Source organism: Staurois parvus, unplaced genomic scaffold (assembly GCF_062004578.1).
Source record: "Staurois parvus isolate SC_StPar_1 unplaced genomic scaffold, SC_StPar_1.0 ptg000155l, whole genome shotgun sequence".
NCBI classification, from domain to species: Eukaryota; Metazoa; Chordata; class Amphibia; order Anura; family Ranidae; genus Staurois; species Staurois parvus.
The window spans coordinates 1,990,233-2,003,469 of NW_028317951.1; the positions used below are offsets into that span (position 1 = coordinate 1,990,233).

At 38.6% G+C, this 13,237-nt stretch overlaps 1 protein-coding gene across 1 annotated transcript in view; it reads right to left on the minus strand.

Annotated features, from left to right (window-relative positions):
• Positions 1–13,237, minus strand: part of VEPH1 (ventricular zone expressed PH domain containing 1) — a 468,187-nt gene that overhangs the window by 261,000 nt on the left and 193,950 nt on the right. The window contains exon 6 of the mRNA XM_089675407.1: positions 10,735–10,944. Coding sequence (XP_089531533.1) covers positions 10,735–10,944 — 210 coding nt within the window. The remainder of the gene's footprint in view (positions 1–10,734; positions 10,945–13,237) is intronic.

Consider the following 13,237-nt stretch of genomic DNA (forward strand, 5'->3'; position numbering starts at 1 on the left):
CAACTCCTCCTGACTCAAACAGAAGTGTCCGTTTTGCCGCAACGCAATGCAACGCGACACTAACGCTCCCGTGTGAACAGCACAATGTGCTGCAATGTGCAGAATTTTCACAGGCGTTTGGGAAACGGTAAAAACACTTCCCAAACGCCTGTCTGCCGCTTGAAAACAAGGCTCGTGTGAACGTAGCCTAGAAGGTTGAGTGGAAGGGGATTACACAATCCTATATACACAATCCTATACCCACAGTTGATCCAGAGGAAGGCAAAAAACCCCAATAAAGCTTGATCCAATTTGCTCCTGCAGGGTAAAAAAAATTCTTCCTGATCCTCAAAGAGGTAATCAGATATTCTGAGGATCAGCTTTACCTATACATATTAGTACCCAGTTATATTATTTACATTTAGGAAATAATGCAGGCATTTTTTATAACAATCTACTGAGCTGGCCAGAACCAGCTCTTGAGGGAGTCTATTCCATATGTTCACTCCTCTTACTGTGAAGAAGCCTTTCCGTATTTGGAGAATAAATCTCTAGACATAAAGAGTGCCCCTTGTCCTCTGTGATGACCTTAAAGTGAATAACTGTACACCGAGTTCACTATATGAACCACTGATGTATTTATACATGTTGATCATATCCCCCCTCATTCTCCTCTTCTCCAGTGAGAATAAATTCAGTTCCTCTAATCTTTCCTCATATCTGAGCTCCTCCATGCCTCTTATCAGCTTGGTTGCCCTTCTCTGCACTTTTTCCAGCTCCCCAATATCCTATTTGTGAATTGGTGCCTAAAACTGAACTGCATATTCCAGATCAGGTCTTACTAATGATTTGTACAGGGGAAAAAACTAACCCCCTAGAGTTGCTAAATGTGTAACTCCAGCTATTTTTTCTATTTTTTGACCAAGTGATGAAGAGTTAGAACCTCTGTAATGTTTTTATTGCTGTCTGAGATATCCCATCCCTTCCTGTCCTAGTGATAATGCTGTGAGCAGGTCAGGAAGTACAGTTAAATCTCTAAAGGGAGTGTTTTTTGCTGTCCAAACCCCTGCTGGAGATCACCCCCTCACTTCCTATCCTGATGGCAACATTAGCACTGCCTTAGAAGTCAAGGAAAGTCCCCTTTGGTCCACAGAAAGCAGTAACAATTAACAGGGGTTCTAAGCATTATATTATTTATGACTAAACCTGTAAATGACCATTGAGTTTTAACTTTGAATACTATAATTCTCCTTATTTATGTTGTTCTTTCAATTTGGGCAGGCTTTGGTCAGGTGAGGCTGTGGTGCTTATATCATTTTTTTGATTGTTAAGCAGTCACCGACTTATTAGAATTGGTGCCCCCGAAAAAGATGTTGCTTGCATTTGTACAATTAACGTGAGAAACAAGACATTAGTGTAGAATACTAAGTGATTAAAATCCACATTGGAGTGCATATCTACATTACATATTTATTGCAGTAACACAATGAAAGGCTTTATGTTGTATGTTTGTCATTTTAAATCCTCATCATTTAGAGCATAAATAGTTGCTCTTTGTTTTTTCTATCTGGCAGTGATGACATTGTAGATCGCTTTCATTTCCCTCCAAGTATAATAAACTCTAATCAAGAATCCACATACTAGAAGAGACGTTAGCATTTAGAGCCTATTACAGACAGTGTAATCAAGTGAAGGAACAACTTGCAGTAATTGGATTCAGTTCTGCAAATCACAATTTATCCAAGCAACATATCTGCATCTGTAAAGCACTGTGTATCTCAGACAACTGCCATGTTTTTATTTTCATTAAATACACTTTTCACCTTTTTTGTATCATATTTTGTATTTTTATACTACTGCTCTCCTCCAGGCTTTTTTTTAGCCTCTTTCTGTCTACATGCATGCACTTCAGAAGTGCACATCAGTGCTATGGATTGGGCTTTTCACAGCAACAACATTGAACTGTGCCTGTACAATGCGTGTTGGCATGGCCACTTGTAGTCTCAACCAGGAGAGCATGTGACAGGGTGACAACACAGGAGAACAGTTGGAGCACAGTTATTACCCCATAAGAAAGTCTCTGAACAAGTACATTACGGCAGAATAGCCAGCTTTTCTTTTCGTAAAAGCTGCACATTTTAAAAGATTGAAAACAACTTTTGAAATTACATCAACATGTTAAAGCTTATTTGAGGTTTTAGTGAATGGATTTAACATCTGCTATAAAGTTGAACTTCAAGCAAAGTGCTAAGTGCACAACTGAAATACAGTTTTGGACTGGGTCACCTACAGTATTGTTTTGGACTGGGTCATCTACAGACCATTTACCGTGATCTACCAGTGAGCCAAATTGATATAGAATTACGTGCATGTGGAAGACACTGACACTGTTTGCAGTTTGTCAACTTCCTAAAATTCTATTTTATTGAGGAACTAACAGTAACATTTATAGGTCTCATGATGCAGGAGAAGCATATACATTGATTGGGTGAAAAGTCCACTAGGTTTCTGTGTGTTCTTCCATCCGTGTTGATATCTTCCAATCATTGTCCCCAAAACGACTCATTCCCTTTTATGGGGGGTTGTTTACATTAAAAGATACTTTTCTTCTAATGAGTCACCTAGGGTGAGACTCCGGATGAAGGCGCCATCTTAATTATCATTGTTCTGTCAACCTATATCTGATTGTTTACTTAAGAGAGTAAGGAATTTAAAGAGCAAGAAGAAGCAGAGAGTAGCAAGACTATAAAATTGTCATTTTACTGATCATCTAATAGAACTTGGATTGTCTATCACAATCCACTACAGTATGGCAAACAAGCCATTTTGGCTAGCATCAAAACACACAGAGAGAGAAAGAGCACAACAATGCTTTTTAGTGCCTCCGGAGAAAAGTCCTTTTTAAAAAATGTACAAAATAAGTATTCTATTTTGTGATATTTGGATATATTATTTAATAGTAGCAGAGAGATGAAATCCTGAAAGAATACATTTGAGGAACTCTAAGGCCGGCCATACATGGGTCAAAATTTGACCAATTTTTCGTCCGAAAATCGGTCCTAAGAATAATTGGCCGATTTTTGCTCTCTTATTGGGTCAATGGCACTGGACCATTTTCGTGTTTCCTCCCCTTTTCGGTAATCGAGCATGTTGGAAAATTTGTGAAAAACTACCGATTTTTGACTCAATGATGGTCAAATCATACGATCGTTTTTCCGAAAAGAATATGCGCATGAGCCATGACCTGGAAGGAACAGAAGTTTTGCCTGTTATATGGGGTGAACTTTATGACCTTGGTCGGCTGATTTTTGAAATCATTGATGGCACCACTGTATTACCGAGCGAACTACGTTTTCGGAATTTGAACCATGTATGGCCTGCATAACTGTACTGCTTAGTGGTCAGTATTAAGGAACAACCTTTTCCATCACATTAGGATGAAATTAGGTCCCTATCCTTCTTAACTTATAATGCATTCATTTAGGCTCATACAAACGTTATGTTTTTTGGCACATGTTATGTTGCCATTTTTCTTTCATTATTTTGTAAAGTCAACATCCAACTGAGTGAAATATTCCTATTCTGGTAAACATTTTCCAATGAAAAGCCTTGGCTCCCAATAGCTTCTTGGGATTTCTTCATTATTCCTGGTAAAATGTCTATGACTCCAGTAACATGATATATGTCCTTAAAGAGGGCCTTGCTGTAATTAGGATTCCCATTTATTCTGCTAAAGCTAGTCTATTAAAGCTGCAGTTTAGTTACATTGTTTTTCCATACAGCACCAGGGGCATATCTTACCTGTTATGAAGTGTGTCTCATTTTCATGGAGAAAGCATATCCTTACTACCACAGGGTCCTTCCCACAGCACTGATCTTCTGGCTCTGCTAGGGATAGCATCTGCAAGTGTGAAAGCATTGCACTGCTCACTGCCCCTTGTGCCTGCCTCCTCCATTTATAGAACTTGTAGTTTTTTCCCAGAATGCAAAGCATTCTGTTAATGTAGAACAGGAAAAGAAATTACAGGATTTGCCTCCTGCAATCACAGAACACAGCATTCTGTGAAAAAGATCTACGAATGAAGAACGTGGCTGCTAGCGGCAGGCAAAACAAAACTTTTTCTCACCTATAGTGTTTGATGTTACCCCTAGTAGACAGTCAGACCTGGAACAAACTTTGTTAGAGGTATGTTATGTCCCTGGTGCTGTATAGCAAGAAAAAAAAAACTAAACTTGCTTCAGACACACTCCAGTGCCACTCAAGTGCTGAAGTAATAAACCACATGTAACCTACTGCTATTGTGTTAGATGTAGTGTATTAAAATGAACACTAGATGGCAGTGGCCTGCCAGTCAGGGGCACTCACACTCCGCAGAACAGCCCTCTGGAACCTGAACAGCAGGACTTCACTGGGAAGCAGAGCACCCAGGGACTGCATTTCCCAGTTGAGGTAGCATGTGGGCAGGGGCATATATATTTCAAAGCTCGGGAGTCTGAGCAAGAAGGGAGAGGGGAGAGATCGAGAGAGGAGGAAGTGGGCTGATGGAAGTGTTGGACCAGGCCACAGAACCAGAGTCAGAGAGGGAGCAGGAACGGAAAGCGTCTGCTGATCGTCAGTCTTGCTACGCTGCCCAGTGAGCCAATTTTCAAGCAGGAGACCAGACAGGATGCCAGATCAGGACCAGAGAGTTTATGGGTTCCCCCATCTGCAGAGAAAGACGGATTGCTAAGACCTGCTGGATACCATTGTTAGGGAGAGAGTGCCATACACCCAAAAACTAAGTGAACACTTTCATCTCATCAGCTATCTACCTGCACATAGTTATGGACATTACACTTAGTTACTCTAGTTTGTGGCCTAGTTCTCCCAGCCGCCATCGTTGGAACACATTTGCGTTACAGTCTCATCATCCAAGCTGACTGCAGAGCACACAACTGCAGGCCAGAAAACAGCAGTGCCAATTAAAACAAAAATTTACCCTTCCCAGCAGAACAGGATTTCTACTACTGTTGCCTTTGGCCCTTGTCGCCCAGAGAGAGAGCTGTTCTTGCTCACAGACACTTATGCCAACTGTTACACTTCACTACTTTAAATCTGTCCTTGTTTAGTGCGTTAAATGGGACCTTGCATTAGTTCACTACCATCAAGAGGAGAAGTACGTATTCCTCCCTTATCCTTTGCGTTATTATCCTGAGGAACTATCATCTATACCCTAGATCATCTTCACACCAATTGGGCCCCAACTAGCGTGTAGATGACTCTATATTGTTCTTAAAGGGACATTGGTTGATTATAGATGAGAGCTCTTTCCATTTTCAAATCTAATCCTTACCATCAGGTTCTTAGGACCCGCAGTGAGCTTTCCTATTTCTTGATAGTTGTTCTCGATCGCTAGGGATTCAACAGTCACTTCAGATTGGAGGCAGTGGAATATTTCTGAAAGCAGGACTGCTAACAGTTACTGGTACTTTAATCCAAACAACTTTTATTGTCAAGATAATAGAGAAAATGGAACAGTACTTACAGAATCCACAATGACATTACTGCAACACAGGATTACACATAAATAGAACAACGTGGATACGCAGATCCCGTAAGAAGCAGAATAACAGAAATGGTAATCAAACAAAATAGAGACCACAAGGATTCAAAACGTTGACAATATCTTGCTTTTTCCTTTTTACGTCTTATTCCTTCCCGACCAGATGTAAACAGAAATGGGGGAAAGGAACAAAGCCCAAAACATGTAGTTACTGGTACTTTACTGTGCATGCTGTAACCTTTATTTAAAACTGACAAGAGTGATTATATTTTCTGCATATGCCAACATTATTTTGTGTTTTTTGATCAAGCTACATTCAAATTCAACCTAAACTTCATATTGGTTTACACTAACTTGTGTGTGAGTCCATTTTACAATGGTGACTTATTCTGGTCACAAGATTACGGTGGTGTCTGCGGAGGTTGGTCTTTCAGAAAGAGGTCCAGATTGACAGGGAACCCGAAAATTACTAAGCAATCCTTAAGGGCCATTAAGGGATTATGTGTGCCACACACATAATCTCTGTTATAGGGTCACTTTTTAGAGAGAAGATCAAAAATCACTGACACAACACTTCCTAGCTGAATGACCCCATGCCAATTTTCAGTATTTGTGCATTCAATTCAATATACATTGTAGTAATCAATACTAAAATATGAACGTTACAAAGTACATGGCCTTCCTAACATTGCATTTTATTTAGAAGATTAGTCTTGCTAAATGTAAATTTTTTTTCACTTTCTCTTGAGTACTATTAAAAACCAATTATTTATTTTGCTTATTGTAATACTTCACACATAATTGGTCCTGTTCTGATGAACTTTAGGCATGTGTCTATGAGAAAGACCAGACTGCTTTCAGGTACATTCTGCTTGCATTTGAGATCAGTTTCAGATACTTCTGGATCATTTGCATTTGACCTGCAGTTGACCTACTCCTAAGCTGCATAAACCTGCTACCAGCTAAGTTCCTGTTGGGTTGTAAAGGGAAATCAGCAGCCTCAATGAGAACAAGTGCATTGAAACAGGTCCTCAATTTAGCAGAATAGTTGCAAAAAACAAAACCAGTCCACTTGCCCTATTGTATTTCAGCCCAATATCTGAGCAATCCACCTTTTCAAAAATGTTGTTCAACTAGGGAGCAAGATGCAGTTTGTTTTCTCAGGAATTCAAGTATTCTTTACAGCATTAATCCAATGTTACATTTTCTAGGTATTTTTCTGTAGGCTTTTCGTTTGTAGAGAGTTGTATAGATATATGTACAATATGTGTGTGTGTGTATATATATATATATATATATATATATATATATATATATATACATACACACACACACACACACACAGTGCTCATAAATGAGTACACCCCAACAGATTTGTCAGAAAAACTTTACTTTACTTTCAAAATCAACATTTTCCATGGGACACTATACTACAAAATACTCCCACAAATGCAGGCCATTGATAGCAAACAAGATTTGTTCATTTGCACACGCAAAAAAAAGTATTTTTACTAACAAATTTGTTGTTGCAAAAATGAATACACCCCAATGAAAGTCTTCAGAGCAAAGCTAAATTTTAGACAAAGTTCTAATTAAAAAGAATTCAACTACAAGTGAGTCTAATTATTCATTAAACAGGTATCCAGCAGACAGTTGAATATAAAAGGGCGTTACGTAACAAAGAAAACCCTTTCCGATGTCATGCTGCCATGGCACCACATGGAAGAGAAATGTCACAAGGCCTGAGAAAGAAAATAATTTCTTTACACAAGAAAGGTGAAGGCTATAAGAAGATCAGCAAAACTTTACTTATCAGTCAGAATACTGTAGCAAAAGTGATACAAAAATTTAACAAGGATGGAACTGCAACCGTCTCACAGAAATGTCCAGGCTGTCCACAGAAGTTAACACCTTGACAGGAGTGTCTTCTGATGAGAAGGGTTGAAGAAAATCGCCATGCAAGTTCACTGCAGTTAGCTAAAGAAGTAGAAAGCCAAACTGAGGTGATTGTTTCCTGTGACACAATGTGGCATACACTGCAGAGGAATGGCATGCATGGGTGTCGTCCACAAAGGAAGCCTCTCCTAAAGCCCATGCACAAAAAAGCCCTCCAAGAATTCGCCAGGGCCCATGCTAAAAAAGAAGAAAGACTACTGGGGCTCTGTACTCTGGAGTGATGAGATCAAGATAAATGTTTTTGGAACTGATGGCTTCAAAACTGCATGGCGTAGCAAAGGTGAGGAGTACAAAGAAAATGCATGGTGTCTACAGTGAAACATGGTGGTGGCAGTGTCCTTTTGTGGGTCTGCATGCATGCTGTTGGTGTCGGGGAGCTGCATTTCATTGATGGTATCATGAATTCACAGATGTACTGCTCTATATCAAAAGAGAAGATGCTACCATCACTCTGTGCCCTTGATCGTCGTGCACTTTTCCAACATGACAATGATCCAAAACACACATCTGAGGCCACTGTTGCATTTCTGAAGAAGAACAGAGTGAAAGTGATTCAGTGGCCAAGTATGTCTCCTGATCTGAACCCAATCAAACACTTATGGGGATTTCTAAAAAGGCAAGTTAAACATCACTCTCCATCCAGCATCCAGGCTCTAAAAGAGGTCATTCTTGAAGAATGGAAAAGGATAGATGTTGCAATATGTCACCAACTTGTTCATTCCATGCTTAGAAGACTTGGTGTTGTGCTTACAAATCATGAAGGCCATACAAAATACTAGATATAGTAGTTTTTGTTGTGGGATGTATTTATTTTTGCATCAACTAATTTGAGTAAAACTGAAGATTTTTTAAACTACATTATATTATTTTGTAACCTACATTATATTATTAACCTTACTTTTATGTAATGAGCTGAATAAATACTCTATAGAACTCAGTTTTGTCAAAACTTTGAAAATTGTGCTGGTCTTCCTTGAGATATTGATTAAAATCTTACTTTTTAGAAGGGGTGTACTTATTTATGCTGAGCACTGTATATATATATATATATATATATATATATATATATATATATATATACACACACACACACACATACACATAAATATAGATGGCGCTGAACAGTATGTATGGCAAAAAAGAACAATCAGGGAAAGATTCACTGTTCACTGATGGAAATCTATTCAAACTACATCAGATAGTCTTTTTTGGTAGTTCCAATCAGAATATCTATTTGAGTGGCCTAAACCAGTAAAATGTATGCAAAACTTATTTACGAAAACTTAAAGCCTAAGTTTAGCTACAACTAAAAACAGAAGAATCAGCACAAAAGTGACAAAATATATAGTTAGTATGATGTGTCCCTTCTCCAGATTCTTCTGCCTTCATTAGAAATCTTGCTGTATCCTAAATCACCCCATCTCCATAATTGTCCCGTGCAGAACTAGTGGGCTGTCAGGAACTCTCATTAAGACGGCTTGACTATGCCCACCCTTTCCTGCCCAATCTGATATTCATAGAATCAGTACTACAGCTTTTATAAATTGAATATGATCTCTGAATGGAGGATAAGGGGATGATTGATAGCTATTCCCTCTTCATTCAGAGATCATGTTACATTTATAGAAGCTGTAGTACGACTCGTATGAAAGGCAGATCGGGAAAGGGAAGGCATAGTCGAGCTCTAACAATGAGAGCTTTTGACAGCTCACTAGATATATTAACCCCCACCGCCATAATCTTCCAGCGCGGTGGGATTAATACAAGTAGGGTCCTGTCTATTTGTTCTGTTTATCATTAGCACTGAAAGTGAAAATTAAAGAAAATCCCAAATTTAGGGCTGTCCACAAAAAAGGAATAGAGGGTAAATCTTCCAATAGGGACTAGTTCTTGTGACCCCGGTTGAGAACCAGGGATTCCCTCTTTTTGAAGGATTTCCTCTCACTACCTGTTTTAACTATGGTATGACAGTAAGCAAAAGAAAATCTCCACAACTGTACACAGGTGACAAAAAAATCCGACGGGTTATTACCCACCATTATTCTAGTTCAATATTTTTTTATTGAATTTTCAGAAACAAAAGTCACAGAACAGAGTATAGAGAGATTATATAAATAACAAAGTTCATCAATAGTAGATGAATATATGGTACAAAAAATTCCAGTACTTAGATATCAGGTATAAAAGATGAAAAACACTAGGAGTTGAGTATTACCCTCTTGGAACGTCTAGAGGGTGAGTTACACGGCAGCATCCATCCATACTGGTCTGGTGGTGCCTTCTATGAAAGACACAAGGCTAGATTTCCTAAAACTGGTGCACACAGAATCTGGTGCAGCTGTGCATGGTAGCCAATCAGCTTCTAACTTCAGCTTGTTCAATTAAGCTTTGACAATATAGTAAATAGTAAGTAACCCCTTCTGTGTAGATTAATACTAGGTAAGTGAACATGTAAGGCTAGCGTTTAGGTGAGAGAGAAGGGATAAGCAGACAGTGACCAAAGGAGGAGTGAAAGAAATAATAAAAAATAAACTTACTCTATCCTTACTCTATCCAAAATGGGGAAAACTTGCCATTAGCTCTGCTTTAATATCAGTTTTTTTATAAAGCAGCTTTTAATATTCATGATCCGATAAGGGGAACGATCGTTACAAAACACACAGATGGCTTCCTGTCCACAAATCTAATGGAAGAAGTTTTCATACCAACAGCATTTTTGCTAACATTCAACAGGAGGCTACACAGCAGCATTTCATCAATGTTCAATATCTCAATTTCTATATAGGTGAAAAGACCTTTACATATAATACATAACTGTGAAGTTGTAATTAGCTGTCTTTCAATAACCTTTTTTTTTGTTTTAGACTAAGTGGTCCCTTTATAACATGGGGACATACTATGAAACTAATTGAATGTTTTTTTAAATAACACTTTACAGAAATGAAAGTTAAAAAACTACTACAGTGATATGAAGATAACTTCTATATGAACTATGATAGTAATTTTGCAATTATGTGGGAGGTACTGGATCATTATTATTGCCTAATTTCCAAGATTTCATTAAGTATTCCAGTTTTCATCATACCAACCATGAACTTTCACTGTCTTATACCCTTTGACCTCGTTTTGTCCTGAGATGCAAATGGAATTACTATTGCTGCAATACTAAAGATAAGGATATGATAAACACTAGCAAAGTTGGAAGTTGCATTATACAGTGAGAAGCTACAGCGTACATTAAAATAATTCTACATACCTCATTCACATGACCCACTGCTCCATAAATCTTTGCTATCTGTCCAATAAGTCCTGGGAAATGTTCACCGACTTCCTTTATTGTGGAAAGAGATCCAGTCAGTGTGAGAGGTTCATATGATGATATGTCTAGGAGTATGTTAAGGATGAGATCACTATAACTGGGATCAGATAAATATTCCATAAGGAAGGGGACAGTTTCTGTTAATACCTATCAAAAGATAAAAAAGCACAGAACATATTTTTTCCAAATTCATCATAATATTTTATGGGGCATAATACGGTTTTGCCTATTTATACCCACGCTTTTAAAATATGCATAAATCAGATAATAGAAACATAATAGCAAAACATAGAGGCAGCACAGAATAGGGAAATTCCCCCATAGATCCCCTATAACATTGAGGGATCTAACTATAACTGCTTCCCTTTATCTATCACCTATCTTTGTATGTGTGCAAAACTGTATCACTTCTAACCTTTTTTTACTTATTCTTACATGCTTTCTAGTATTGAAGTTGGCTGCTAGGGAATGAATTAAAGATGAGTGAGCTTTTACCCAGTTTTGATAAAAATTACTATCATAAGGTCAAAAAGAGACAGTTTGTATAAAATTTAAGAGCCCCTTGTTAATGATTTTGCATCATGGACTCGCAGTTTTTAGTTTTACCTCTGGATATATGTTATTTAGTCAAGTATAAAAAAGGAGTTACACAGTCTGCAAAACTAAAGCATTACTGTCAGTGATTTATTTTTCCATGAGACTTGTTAGTATGCCATTCTTCTATTATACTGTTGCTTTACAGGATAACTAAAAGCAAAAATCAAAATATAACATATTTAAACATTCCAGTCCTTTCATGTGGTGGCTGCATTCATTTTTTTTAGGCTAAAAACATTTTCAGCAAGTACAGAAAATACCTGTGATTGCCAGAAATGCATTGTCCCTGCCACTTCATGCAAGTTGACCTGAAAGCATAAAACATTATCTTTCTTCTGTAAAGTAATATCCTTTTTATCCCCCATATGTAAGCCGTGTACCGGGGTGGGCTCCCCAGGATACAGTGAAGTCACGAACGAGGAAACCAACCTCAACACCAGCTTTTGCCACAACAGAATTTTACTTAGAAGCGGCAAATAAACACAACCACAAATGCTGGAAACATACAATAAATTTACATATACCCAGCCCAAAGGCTGAGACCCTTGTGCTGCACAGCACGGCGCCTTCTGATGGATGAAGGTAGAAGGTGTAAAAATTTACCTACTGACGGGCACAACTAAGCTGCCACACCTTACCTGTTATTACCCTAAAAGAGCAGGCATCAGTGTATGGGTATATGGCATGGGCTAGCCTGCGGTGCAGCACATCAGCTTACAATCTTACACAAATCTACAGTATTCCCTCTCCCATAACTGGTCCTGTAGCATGTGCCTGAGTATTCCTTCTGAGCAAAACGCCAGTCTGGCTTGAGTTTGTAGGATTTTATCAGCTCTCCAATGTAAAATGTCACTTTAAGTTGTGGAGTCCTTCCAATAATCAGTAACAACAGGTGTGGCCTGACACAAACAGAGACCCTAACTAACTAACTATAGGCCTGGACTCAGTCTCAAGGCGCCAACAATGAAATGAGGTGCGTGCATGATCCTACCGACCCGAGTCTGCTTTTCATCCGCTGGTGACTCTGAACATAACAAATGTCTCTCCAATAGGCCTGCGATATTGCAGTGTATGCTGCGTTGTTCCTCTGCTCTCATCAGCTTCCTGGCAGAAATTTCATCAGCTTCCTGGCAGCAATCTCTGAACATGATCCAGAAAAGTTGCTGTCTTCTCTGGGCCAAAGCTCATTTAAAATGGTCTGTTGCAAAGTGGAAAACTGTTTGTGGTCAGACAAATTGAAATTTGACATTCTCTTTGTCTACCATGAGCACTGTATCCTCTAGACTAAAGAGGTGAGGGACATTCTGGCTTGTTATCAGTGCTCAGTTCAAAAGCCTGCATTAGAGTGTATGGAACAGGCAGCTTGCACATCTGGAAACACACAATCAATGCTGAAAGAAATATCCAGGATTTAGAGCAGCATATGCTCCCATCCAATGTTTTTTCTAAGGAAGGCCTTACATATTTTGGCCGGACAACGCTAAACCACATACTGCATATTTGTCAACAGCATGGCTTTGTAGCAGAAGAGTCTGAGTGCTTAACTGGCCTGCCTGCAGTACAGACATTTCACCAATGGAAAATATTTTGTGCATCTTGAAACAAAAAATACGACAAAGAAGACCAAGTACTGTTGAGCAATTAGAATCCTACATCATGCAAGAATGGGACAACATTCTTCTTCCAAAACGCCAGAAACTGGTCTCCTCAGTTAACAGACATTTACAGAGTGTTTATAAAAGAAGAGGGAATATTACAATGTGGTAGACATGGCCCAGTCTCAGCTTTTTTTGAGATGTGTTGCTGCCATTAATTTCAAAATTATCTTATTTTTTTTCTTTAA